Source organism: Syngnathus scovelli, chromosome 17 (genome assembly GCF_024217435.2).
Source record: "Syngnathus scovelli strain Florida chromosome 17, RoL_Ssco_1.2, whole genome shotgun sequence".
Lineage (NCBI taxonomy): Eukaryota > Metazoa > Chordata > Actinopteri > Syngnathiformes > Syngnathidae > Syngnathus > Syngnathus scovelli.
This window is the reverse complement of record NC_090863.1, coordinates 4,456,471-4,468,825: the sequence shown is the minus strand read 5'-3', so window position 1 is coordinate 4,468,825 and position 12,355 is coordinate 4,456,471. Positions and strand designations below refer to the sequence as shown.

The 12,355-nt window shown below is 44.7% G+C and overlaps 1 protein-coding gene across 2 annotated transcripts in view; it reads left to right on the top strand.

Annotated features, from left to right (window-relative positions):
• Positions 1-12,355, top strand: part of pkn2a (protein kinase N2a) — a 13,863-nt gene extending 1,508 nt beyond the window's left edge. The window contains exons 1-23 of one of the 2 annotated variants that reach the window (XM_049748090.2): positions 1,276-1,538; positions 2,528-2,692; positions 2,803-2,938; positions 5,077-5,231; positions 6,200-6,329; positions 6,414-6,559; positions 6,716-6,929; positions 7,071-7,256; positions 7,475-7,584; positions 7,668-7,811; positions 7,900-7,975; positions 8,091-8,247; positions 8,322-8,451; positions 8,557-8,693; positions 8,838-8,913; positions 9,003-9,094; positions 9,161-9,337; positions 9,448-9,510; positions 9,601-9,677; positions 9,953-10,095; positions 10,171-10,278; positions 10,548-10,628; positions 10,799-12,355. In XM_049748090.2, the coding sequence (XP_049604047.1) occupies positions 1,422-1,538; positions 2,528-2,692; positions 2,803-2,938; positions 5,077-5,231; positions 6,200-6,329; positions 6,414-6,559; positions 6,716-6,929; positions 7,071-7,256; positions 7,475-7,584; positions 7,668-7,811; positions 7,900-7,975; positions 8,091-8,247; positions 8,322-8,451; positions 8,557-8,693; positions 8,838-8,913; positions 9,003-9,094; positions 9,161-9,337; positions 9,448-9,510; positions 9,601-9,677; positions 9,953-10,095; positions 10,171-10,278; positions 10,548-10,628; positions 10,799-11,002 (3,024 nt within the window). In that variant the 5' untranslated portion in view covers positions 1,276-1,421 and the 3' untranslated portion in view covers positions 11,003-12,355. Of the gene's footprint in view, positions 1-1,275; positions 1,539-2,527; positions 2,693-2,802; positions 2,939-5,076; positions 5,232-6,199; positions 6,330-6,413; positions 6,560-6,715; positions 6,930-7,070; positions 7,257-7,474; positions 7,585-7,667; positions 7,812-7,899; positions 7,976-8,090; positions 8,248-8,321; positions 8,452-8,556; positions 8,694-8,837; positions 8,914-9,002; positions 9,095-9,160; positions 9,338-9,447; positions 9,511-9,600; positions 9,678-9,952; positions 10,096-10,170; positions 10,279-10,547; positions 10,629-10,798 lie in introns of those variants that run through there. The other variant, XM_049748091.1, reaches the window with a different exon arrangement.

The following is a 12,355-nucleotide window of genomic DNA, read 5'->3' as shown; positions in this document are numbered from 1 at the left end:
AGTTGTTGACCTTTGCAAGAATGGTTCAGTACCCTTGGTGGCTTTCTGCAAGTCACTTATAGATGTATATTTTTAACAGCTGCTGCAGCATATGGCTGGTATTGTTTTCACCGTGTGCTTATCGACCTGAATTCCAACAGGAACCTTTTGTTATACGCTGTATACATAATGTACTTCTATACATGCATTAAAATACATTTACACACATTTATGGCCAGACTCTTTTTGATATTTGTATTTCCCAGAATTGTTTGAATTTCTTTGCTTCACCGCTTTTAGTTTAGGAATATTATACCTGCATGAGTTATGTATTTTATCAGCATATAGTGGGACTACGATTCACAGATGAATCGACTTTGGAATTTCCCGAGATATGATTAGCCAAGGCTGTTTATTGCTACGCCCTGTTGTAAAAAAAAAAAACAACATTTACAAAGCTGTTTTTTTTCCTTTGGGGTAATTTCAAGTAACCCACATAACCTGGTGCTTACACTCATTCTATGTAATGGTGGAAAAGTTGAAAGATGCTCCAGCTGGTCAGCAGCTTGTACACGTTGTTGAGTCCTAGCTCTTTTTTTTTTTTTTTTAATGCTATTTCTGTTTAATGTTAAATTAAACTAAATATCTTTGTATGTTTTACTAGCCCTTTTATTTCCATCCTATCTGATTGTGCTTTCCGAGCATTGTGGCACAGTAAAATGGGCCTTTCTGGGTGTCCTCACGCTGTCCAGCTGGGCAAATATGGCTATAGTGCAGAGCAAATAAGTTTCACAGGGCAGCAAACCTTTTTCATATCGCCACTCTTCTCAGTTCCCGTTGTTTGACCTCTATTTCACCGATGAGTCATCAGGCAGCGTCTTGACCAGGAAGTATACAAAGTATAGTTTCCTTAAGTTGAGCAGCAGAAGGTTTCTCAATTGTAAGTCAGCAGGGCAGCTCTGTGTTCAATTGGCTCGAATCCAAAATGCTCCCACTCCGCCGCGGTATTAAGAACTAATTCCGTTTATGCCGCTCAATTTTCTGCGATTGCACAGATGGAGCAGTTTTTAAAGAAGCACCTTCATTTGCGGCGCGATTTGAACGGCGCTCTCATCAGTAGGCTGAATTGTTATCATCTTAAATGGTTGTTTGTTTGTACCACACCAGCGGGATGGATGTTATGTTTTTAACTTGGGTTAATTTTAGACCACCGCGGCGAGATTAGGACCCATTCTGGGCCGCTCTGACCTCACAGAGTGAGAAGCTAATAGGGATTTGGCCGCCGCCGCTCAGACGGTTTATCTTCCCTCGTTTATGTCACCGGTTGAGAGAGACAAAATGAGACGGTAGGAGAAAATCCGCTAAAGTGAATGAATGAGAGTGGCTTTGAATGGAGCCCCTGCTAGCAACTTCATAGTCAAACGTCTTCATCGCGCTTCGCAATGGCAGAACTTCAGTGGGGCTCTTTGGACGAACATCTGACTTGTCAGTACAACATGCGTGGGATGGTTTGGTCAGCTGATTTTGAGATGGAAGTGGCCGAAGCTGATGATGTCATGGTAAGGGAAAGACATTGGAACAATTGCGCAACTTGGAGTGACTTTAAACGGCCTCTATAGAAGAAGTGCTCGCTATTTGCTGCTTGTTGTGAACCGAGTTGAGTCCGCTCGACCGTACAGCGCCCGTGTTTCAAATTTTAAAAGCTTGCATCTCAAGACATCATTCTTAATTAATTATTCAGTTTAAGTTGAGTAAGTTAGGCTTAGAAATACTACAGAGTTTCCCAAAAGTCTTCCTGTACGTTTTTATGATGGCAATTGATGACATAATTAAGGAAATTTGCGTCCTGGAAAGCAGCCAAATTTCTGTGACGCACCCTATTTAATTCTTCTGCAATTTTTAAACACTACTTTGATTTGCTATAAAATCAGCGATGCAAACGGACTCCGTATAATGCCATCTGCTTGTAGCGTGTCACCGCTGCTTTCACGATGACCTCTGACACTGAAAAGGAAGTGCTTCCTAATCCTTCAGTCACCAACGTAGAGGCTTCTAGAACTCCCGTCAGCAGTGACCGAAAACACTGCTGAATATTCATGTTGACCGTCTGACCCTCACATTTGCTCTGATGCCATTCTTGTTGCGGCCAGGCAGAACTCGTTCTAGTGAGGGAGAAAAAACAACAACAACAAGGCAGCTCGTATGGTGTCCGCTGCCCACGTGGAGCCAATTCGCTTGTACGTCAGAGTCTGGCAAAGAGCGCTGTGCCAAGTACTTAATCCCGGCATCTCATTGTTAAATTTACACCCATGAGGTGGCTCACACGCCAACGCCTTAACAAGTTGAGTAAATGGTTAGTTGTTGAGCCACATGCTAAGATACAGTTTTCTTTCCTTCATTGTTGTCGTTTGTCGGCATGTCTCAGTTCAGTTGAAGCGTGAACTGCGGTCGGTTTTTCTCGCTTTCCCGCGCCGCTATTTTGACTTGCAAAACCGGGGGACCAAGGGCAATCTCTGTTATTTATTGCTTCTCTTCTCTCCTCTCGTAGGGGGATGCCAGGGGCCACCTGGTGTCAGAGCGGCTGGGCCTTGGCAACAATCTGGACCTGTCAGACACCATGGTCCAACAGAAACTGGAAGAGATCAAGGAGCAGATTCGGCGTGAGATCCGAAAGGAGCTTAAGATCAAAGAAGGTGCAGAGAACCTTCGCAAGGTACGTGCTTGCTGTCACTGGGGACTGCGCAACCACAACGTTAGGGGACAATCGGCATTTTGCTTTTTAGCTCCATTCTGACTTTGTCATGATTGGACGATTCTCTTCAGGTCACCACAGATAAGAAGAGCCTGGCTTACGTCGACAACATGCTGAAAAAATCCAACAAGAAGGTTGAGGAGCTTCACCAGGAGCTGCAGGAGCTCGACGCCCACATTGTGGTTAAAGACCCTGAAGAGCTGCAAGGTGACTAAAGGAATCCTTGTTCCCTCTCTATGCAAATAGTTGTTGGACTTTTTTTATCAGCAAGTTCTTCAGCAAATTTGGAAAAAAACAAACAAGTAATCACTGATTTGATCACAAGAAAAAAAACAAGGATTTTTTTTAAATAATAAAAAAATATAGTGTGAGTTTCCTTATTAAAAAACACTGCAAAATTTTAGGTCTTTTTTTAAAGGGGGCTGGAATTGTTGGAGTTTCCATTTATTTCACGAGGTAACGACGTTTTGAGATACGAGCGTTGTCATGTAACCAAGGAAGCTCATATCTCCAGGCAGGGCTTGTATTTACTTTTTGTCGTTCCTTCGACTAACTTCTACGACTTCATTAGCAACAAAGTGTTCCTGAGGTTTAGGCTACCTTACAGGGCAGTTTGAATGCCAAGTAGCACTCGGTAAGTAATTCTGACAGTGTTGTGTCGGAACATACTAGTCTAAACATCAGCACATACACCTCCTCAGTCACTCTTCGGAGGTGACTCACTCTCCGGAGACTGACGTTGTTGCATTCCACATTCCACCGACAGTTACAATGAGATGACGATTGTTTCCCTCCAGAGGTGTTGAAAGCTGGCTCCCAAAACTCCCAAACAAAGAGTCAGGGGCGTTTGTTCAGCGTGGTCGCTTTACACTGGAGGAACCCACGAACCTCTCGTCCAAAGGCGAAGCCGCTTCAGTTGAAGTAAAACGGGTTGGACGTGTGTTTTGGGGGAGGGGAAGCGGCGTTGCCTTGGTAAATGGTTATCTCGAGTGGGAACAAATTTAGCCCGACTCTGTGACCCTCTGTCTGATGAACAAGGTCTTTCTTTCTTTGGGTGTGACACGTCACCAGGGGGAATGTCGCTGACCGTGGCGAAATGACAGGAGAGCTGGGAATTTAGCGCGTCTCGACCCGGCAGTCATGGGACCACCTCTCGACGCTCGGTCAATGCTTGTTGCCCAAATTAATCCACTTGCGAGTTGAATTTATTACGGAGCTCTCGCATCTCAAATCATCATTGCCCATTGAAATGAATGGAAATGCTGTTAATCGGTTCCTGTCATGTCTTGAAGAAAGGTTACACTCTATAGCAGCAGCTTCTGTTTTGATGAACCATGTCGGAATTTAGGTTCTGGCAAGATAAGGCTTGATATTCTAAGAGATGTACCTGCTATGAGGTGACCAGCACTCTGCTTTTGCTATGATGTCATTTCTTTCCACTTTCCTTTTCACCTTCCCATCGGAAACCGATGTCCAGTGTTGACATCACTCCTGGTAGCTATTCGGTAGCTCAGTGTCTTGTCCTCCCTGTCCGGCGGGGGCCGAACCGCATTAAGAGGAAGGAGGAAATTCTCAATTTGATTCAACTTTGACCAACTAGAGAGGCAGTTTTCTTTCGTAATGACTGTTTTGAGGTATTCCAAACACTTTGTTTTTATGAGTGACTAGAGAGTGGACTTACTGGCTGTTTTTTTTTTTTTTTTTTTTTTTACTGGCCGAAACCAGTTAAACAGCAGTTTTTAAGTCAGCGCACTTTTTTTTTTTTTTCTTTCAGGAGAAATACTCCTATGACTCAAACCACACAGAAACTGAAACTGAACTTGCAAATCATGTTTGGGAGAAGTCAGGCCGGTTTTTTGTCTACTTTGCATACGTGTAATGTTCAGCTCGACCTGGGAAGAGATTTCCATGCTTCAAGTACACCAGTGGAATTTTGAAATTTTTCAGCTCGCAGATTCCCAGAAAGTTCCTGTCGAGATTCAAACAATATTACAAACATTACAGCTCCAGATATTCTTTGTGCCACACGGTGAAATGTTATATTTCCCGTCTCCCTTCTTTGTTCTTCGAACTAATGAACTCCTGTAATACCAAATTCTGAACTTCCTGACGTTGCCACCTGACAGGTTTTCTGTAAGCAAACTTTTAAGTAATGGTGCAAGCCTGCGGGATTGTTTAGCTAACCTCAACATGGCGGCATGCCAGAAATAGCGCGTACAAGCAGAGTTCAGTTTCAAGTCTATTCCTGACAAACTCCAGCAGAAGTCATATCCTGTAGCCCTGCTTGTCCACAGAATGCTCTAAGACCTCCCCCATAACGCTTCCTTTTCTATCTTCCTCCTCAGAATGCCCCCTGACCCCAGATACCCCGAACAGCGAGAGCCGAATGTGCACAAGCAGCAGCCGGCTGGCCGCCCTGAAAAGACAGAACGACATTGAGCTCAAGGTCAAACAGGGCGCGGAGAACATGATTCAGATGTACTCCAACGGGCCCTCAAAGGTAGGCAAATGAGTTACATAAACTGGCTGAGAAATGATTGTTGAACAAAGACTTATTATTAAATGCTTGTACATTGTGGTTATCTATTTCCACCTAATGACAGGGCACACCTAGAATAGACAATAGTCTTTCAATCGGGGTTTCCTAACACTATTAACATTTTTTGCTTAGAGTGCGGCTAGTGAATATTTTCGGAATCGATTAATCGAGTATTTTGGGTTCAAATGGAGCAAATATGAAACGACGGCCTGATTTTCTTTCCGTTCTCTACAGCCTATCGAGTCATTTAAAAGCAGCACTGGTTTTGTTGTATAATAATAACAAGACACACCTTTAGTGTCTTGAAAACCCGCCCGTTTGCCGAGATTACAAAAAGCAGCACGACTCCGCTTTGCCGACGGCAGAATGAGAGCGGTTTTGTTTTGAGTCGCTTCTCTGCGGGAGGAGGAAACATGTGCTGATACATGGTGTGTCATGTTCACAGCTGTTTGTTCACAAAACATTTACGGGTATTGTCGCCGCTGTCATGCTCGGAGTAACACGATAAGCTTTAATTTGGCCGCCCTGCGTGGGTTTCATTTACGAGAGATCGAAATGAGAAATTCGGTGGAAACCTGAAGAAGCAATTTCTCGATTTGTGTGAAAGCCAGACGGCTGCCGCTGAACTGAAAGGTTGTGAAATGAATGGACGTGTTGAAATATAGAATGAGAGGAAATTCCTGTCGGAGAGGGTCCTTTTCCTCCGGGTTGCCGCCATCGATGACCTGAGGAATTCGAAAGTCTGTCTGCGTATGTCCCCCCCCCCCCCCTCCCCCCAAAAAAAAGGCCAGCGATTACGCACACAATGACACGTCTGTGGTTTTGGCAATTGACCAGATTTGAATCAATCGGATCAATTTGGCCGTGAGTTGCTCTTGTAATAAGGAGGTCCTTCCAGCTGAGATGAATGTTGCCATTTCTGCCGCTAGGATCGCAAGCTGCTGGCGACGGCGCAGCAGTTGCTTCAAGACAGCAAGATGAAGATCGAGTTCATCAGGATGCAGATCCTCAAGGCAAGCCAGGCCAATGAGTTGAGCTTTGAGAACAATGATGTGATTGGTAAGACTAAGGATTCATGTTGGCACCATTAAAAAAAAAAAAAAAAAATGATGTAAGAGATTCAAGTTGTTCATTGTCTGCCAGACAAGGCCATCATCAGCCCTTTGGACCTTCGGGTGGAGGAGCTTTGTCACCATGCCAGGATCGAGTCCGCGGTGGCAGAAGGCGCCAAGAATGTTATGAGACTCTTGGGCACCGGGAAAGTCACTGAAAAGAGAGCACATTTAGAGGTAGACGATTACATCTGCTGCTCAGCAGTAATTCAATGATGTGGCGAAGATAAAGAAGCTATTTTTTATTTTTTTTAATTGCTCACGGTTTTATAACTGCACTGAAACGATTCGTTTCTATCTGCTCTTACCCGAGCGACCTTTCCTCCAATTTAGGCGCAGGCTCGCTTTAACGAATCCAACCAAAAGCTGGACCTCCTTCGCTACTCGTTGGAGCAGCGCCTCAACGAGCTGCCTAAGAACCACCCGCGCAACAGCAGCATCGTGGAAGAGCTGTCACTTCTGTCCGCGCCAGTCCTCAGCCCACGATCCAGCATCATCTCGGCGCAGAATCAATATAGCACGGTGACCAAGCCCGCCGCGCTGACAGGTACTGCAAGGTTTGGGGAAAATGGGATCGGCGTTAGGGAAAGTGCCACCGTGAAATTAAAAAAAAAAAACGTAGTAACAGATTAAATATATTCTTTAAAGTTAAATACAACTGAACGTACTTGTCGGCCTCCGCTACCAGGCACCTTAGACGTCAGGCTCATGGGGTGTCAAGACCTGCTGGAAAACGTTCCCGGGCGCTCCAAAGCCGCATCTGTCCCCCTGCCTGGCTGGAGCCCCAGCGAAACGCGTTCGTCCTTCATAAGCAGAGCCAACCGAAACCGCAGCGTGAGTTCACGGAGCGTGGCGAAAAGCGAGGAGCTCTCGAGTAAGTTTGTCTCATCGGGGTGATGCTAATGATGAAAGGTGGTACTTTGACTTGGGGGTGCATCCAAAAAAATGCAGCACCTCGCTTGCAAAATCTATTCGGATCAGATCAATTGGTCGCGACGGCCTGAAGAATCAAGTGAACCCCCACGTCGAAGTACCGCTGTAATTGATGACATCATGCAAGGTGGCCAGTATTTGTAAGTTGCGTTTTCTTAGATGAGATCAGCGCAGTTTTAAAGTTGGACAACACGGTCGTTGGGCAAACCAGCTGGAGGCCGGTCAGCAACCAGGCCTGGGACCACAAGTTTACGTTGGAGCTGGACCGGGTAACAAACACAATTGCTTTGTGTATGGCTGACGCGGTCCTACGTGTTTCTTACCGATGCCCGTCCCCCCCCCCCCCGTCTAGTCGCGCGAACTGGAAATCTCGGTGTACTGGCGAGACTGGCGCTCACTTTGCGCGGTCAAGTTCCTGCGTCTTGAGGACTTTCTGGACAACCAGCGTCACGGCATGTGTTTGTACCTGGAGCCGCAGGGCATGCTCTTTGCTGAGGTTTGTGCTCATATTCACTCTCAAATACATTGGAAATTCAAAAAAAATGCAAATGATGAAGCTTGTCATCATTGCTTTTCTTGTTCAGGTAACATTCTTCAATCCCGTCATCGAGAGACGACCAAAGTTGCAAAGGCAAAAGAAGATTTTCTCAAAGCAGCAAGGTAAGAGAGCCATCTAATCAAGATCTAATTCCCCAACAGTCGTTCTTTATCTTTTTTTCCCCCCGATGTGTCGATCAGACGTTGACTCCTTATTCCTCTTTTTATCCCCCCCAAGGTAAGACTTTCCTGCGAGCCCCTCAGATGAACATCAACATCGCCACGTGGGGCCGTCTGGTGAGAAGAGCCATTCCGACTGTGAGCACCAACTCCTTTAGTCCGCAGGCCGCTGAGACCGGGTCCAGCGGTATCCCGGGTTCCCCCACACCAAGCAGGCAAGCCGAGGCACCGCAACGTCAACTGAACCTGACGTGCTTTTATCACTTCTAAACGGTATCCTTTTCCACAGCGACCCCCTGGTGACCAAGCTGGACTTTGACAGAGAGCCAACGCCAGGACCCAAGTTCTACCCAACGCCCGACACCATCCGAGAACCGCCGGAGCAACACAGCATTCTGCCTGACAAGGAGGAAGTGCAGGTATTGAATCCCGCTGTTTTGTTTTGATGTGGTTGTGAAGGATTTAGCAAGAAAGACCACGGAGTCATTTCACCTCACGTTCAGCCTTTCGTTCCATCATTCCAGGACGCGTTGGCCTCCTTCGACTTCCTGAACAATAGGAACAGCATGGCGGTGAAGCCCGATCTGGATCTGGTGGCGGAGACGGAGATTCAACATCCGGACCTGGAGCTCACGGCCTTCCCAAAAGATACCGAGATAAGGTAGACCTGGAACTTCTCTTAGGAACATCATTCAGAATCTCTGGCTTTCACTGCTGTTTTGATGTGGTGAAGAAATGACTTCATCCATAGCAAAAAAAGAATCACAACAATGTGTAGTAATGTCTACTTAAAATTGTTTTTCAGGGAAGATGAGCAGTTTCACTTCAGCCTCAACGACTTCAAGTGCGTTGCAGTCCTCGGACGCGGCCACTTTGGAAAGGTCCGCTTGATTTGATTTCCTTTTATTACACAAGCAGAGTTTTGTCCCTATCAAGGATGTCTGAGGCCTTTCTGTATTTTTTTTTCCAGGTGTTGTTAGCCGAGTACAAAAGTACAGGCGAAATGTTCGCCATCAAAGCTCTGAAGAAAGGCGACATTGTGGCTCGCGATGAAGTCGACAGGTAAGAAGCGCAGCCATGCCAAATGTTAGCGCACAAAGCCTTGACCTCATCTTCTTCTTTCTCCAGTTTGATGTGCGAAAAGCGAATTTTCGAGACGGTCACCAGTGTGCGCCACCCGTTCCTGGTCAACTTGTTTGCATGCTTCCAGACGCAGGAGCACGTGTGTTTTGTCATGGAGTACGCGGCGGGAGGCGATCTGATGATGCACATTCACGCCGACGTCTTCTCCGAGCCGCGGGCCATGTAAGTGTGACATGAGGCCAGTGGGCAGGCAGACTATTTGTAGAAAGAACATTTTTTTGTTCCCATATTAATCAATTGAGACCTTTTCTGTGTGTGTTTTTTTTTTTAAGATTTTATGCTGCCTGTGTCGTGTTGGGATTACAGTATTTACATGACCACAAGATTGTGTACAGGTGAGCCATTCGGCGGGACATTTATTTCGAAAATGTAGTTGTGCTGTTAAAAAAAAAACAAAAAAAACATGAATGGTTTTTGTTTGGCAGAGACTTGAAGCTAGACAACCTGCTCCTGGACACCAAAGGTTATGTGAAGATTGCTGACTTTGGCCTTTGCAAAGAAGGTAAAATGAACGGAAATGGAACTTATGTGCTGATGGGCCACATTTGAAATTTAGAATATAACCCAATGTAACTGGATCCATCACAAACGCTAAAACATGAAGGGTAAAAAAAAAAAAAACACCTTTAAAAAAAAAAAAAAAAAAAAAAGCCCTCATGTGTAATGTTCTAACTTACCATAGGATGGCACCAAAGCTGTGACTAAATAGGAATAAAATAATGTGTCAATAGTCAATTATGTCTTTGATTATATTACAATAGTATTTGTTGTGGTCAGGAATGGGCTTCAGGGACAGAACCAGCACTTTCTGCGGAACACCAGAATTTTTGGCCCCCGAGGTCTTGACTGAAACGTCATACACCCGCGCCGTGGACTGGTGGGGGCTGGGCGTGCTCATTTTTGAGATGCTGGTGGGGGAGGTGAGTACGCGCTTGGCCACCACGCTTGCTTTGTCTCAGCGCCATCTAACGGCATCTCCATGTCATTTCTTTCAGTCGCCGTTCCCCGGCGACGATGAGGAGGAGGTGTTTGACAGTATCGTCAATGATGAGGTGCGATACCCACGATTCCTCTCCACTGAAGCCATCTCCATCATGAGGAGGGTATGTTGCTAAAACCAGTGTGAATGAGATAAATCATTTCACAAAAACATGAAAATGAGAAATTGCCACTCAAGAAATGTAATATGACATAAAAACTATTCAACTTAAAGAATTAGGTCAAAGTTGGCCTTCTGGATTTTAGAAGTTCACTTTTTCAATTTAGTTTCTGAAATATAGTCAATAAAATTTGCTACAATTTTCTTTTTTTTTTTTTTGATGAACCCTAAATGCTGCACCTTTTTTAGCATTCATTGTCTATCTGTGTTCAGCTTTTAAGGAGAAGCCCGGAGCGTCGTCTTGGAGCAGGAGAAAGGGATGCCGAGGAAGTCAAGAAACACTTATTCTTCAGGGTGAGGAGCTCAATTAAAATGCACAAAGGCCTACTGGGGCCTGTCTGAAATTAGTCATTCATTCCATACTCTCTAATTGATATATTTTGGAGAATTTTGTTTTAGAACTATATAAGGTCCATTAAATCACAATCCGATTGGCCTGTTCCATTCTCCATGTGTATGTACAGAACATGGACTGGAACGGCCTCCTGTCCAAGAAAGTGACCCCCCCGTTTGTGCCCACCATCCAAGGCGCGAACGACGTCAGCAATTTTGACGACGAATTCACCTCCGAGGCGCCCATTCTGACCCCACCCAGGGAGCCGCGGGTGCTCAACTCGGACGAGCAGAACATGTTCTCCGACTTTGATTACATTGCCGACTGGTGTTAGCGCCACGGGTGCAACGGCAGCGCTCAGAACTCTTCTGTACAAAGGTTTGAGGGATCTAAGACGCTTCCCTGAGGAATCCCACTTTTTTTATTAAAAAAGAAAGAAATCATGAAGAATTTTTTTATGAGGAAAAACTTGTTGGAGAAACTAATGGAGGATGGAGCAATGCTGTCTGACCACTGAGAATGTTTTTCATATGAACTCCGAGACTGGAGACGGCAGTCCCGAACACTCACTGACATTTATTCATGTTTATTTTGTTTTGAATATGTGCAGTTTCTTCCGTGGGGTATTTTATTGCTTCGTTTTTGTGCTCAAGAAATATAATCCCTCTCAAAACTGGCAAAAAAATTTGCTAAAAGCATCACTGAAGCCCAACAACACATCTTGACTACTACTACTGTTTTTTTTGTGTCTAGTTTAAATTTTATTTTTGTCTTGTTCATACAAGCTCGCATATGAATTCAGCAGCTGTCCATCCAGTGTTAAGACACAATACTGTAAGACAGTGGTTCTTAATCTTGTTGGAGGTACCGAACGGCAGCAGTATCATATGCGCATTCACCGAACCCCTCTTAAGTGATTTTATTTCTTTTCAAATTCAAGACATCAATGTTGGTGCACAAAATGAGCCGTGCATGAACTTCACCTTGTTCAAAGAAAGAAAGAAAGAAAAAACACAATGCATGAACTCAAAACAAACGACATACCTGCAGATCAGCGTGACTTCTTCTATTGCCTTTGCGAGATGTGCGTCATCACGAATTTACACAATAAATCAGGTCTGTTCGGCCCTCCGCAGTGGAGGCTCTGCCGAACCCCTGCGACCGACTCACCGAACCCCTTGGGTTCGATCGAAACCAGGTTAAGAACCACTGCTGTAAGAAAAAAAAAAATTTAACTACAGATTTGGAATTAGAATCCCCCTGGCCCAACAAGTTTGAGGACCGTTGTTTTGTAATACTGGGTTAGCAGAGTTCTGACTTTTTTCTTCTTACCTCAATTAACGTGACTCTCAGCTACGCCACCAAATTAGAGTTGAAGTAACAGACATCTATTCATAAATGAATTATTTTTTAAGTATACATAATGTACACAAGGAAGCTGAAAGCACTACGTTTATCAATAGATTTACATAATTGTCATAATTTCAATGGACATAGATTGTACAGTTTTGTTTTTTACTCATTGTGCATGTTACCATAATGGATACAAACTCAATGGATGGTACAGCAATATATAATTCAAGTCACGACTGATGAGCTTCACCCTGGTGTAAAAAAAAAAAAGTAATTTTTCCCAGTCATTGAGTCGCCTATCATGAATGCACAAATTAAACATGCAATAGTGGAA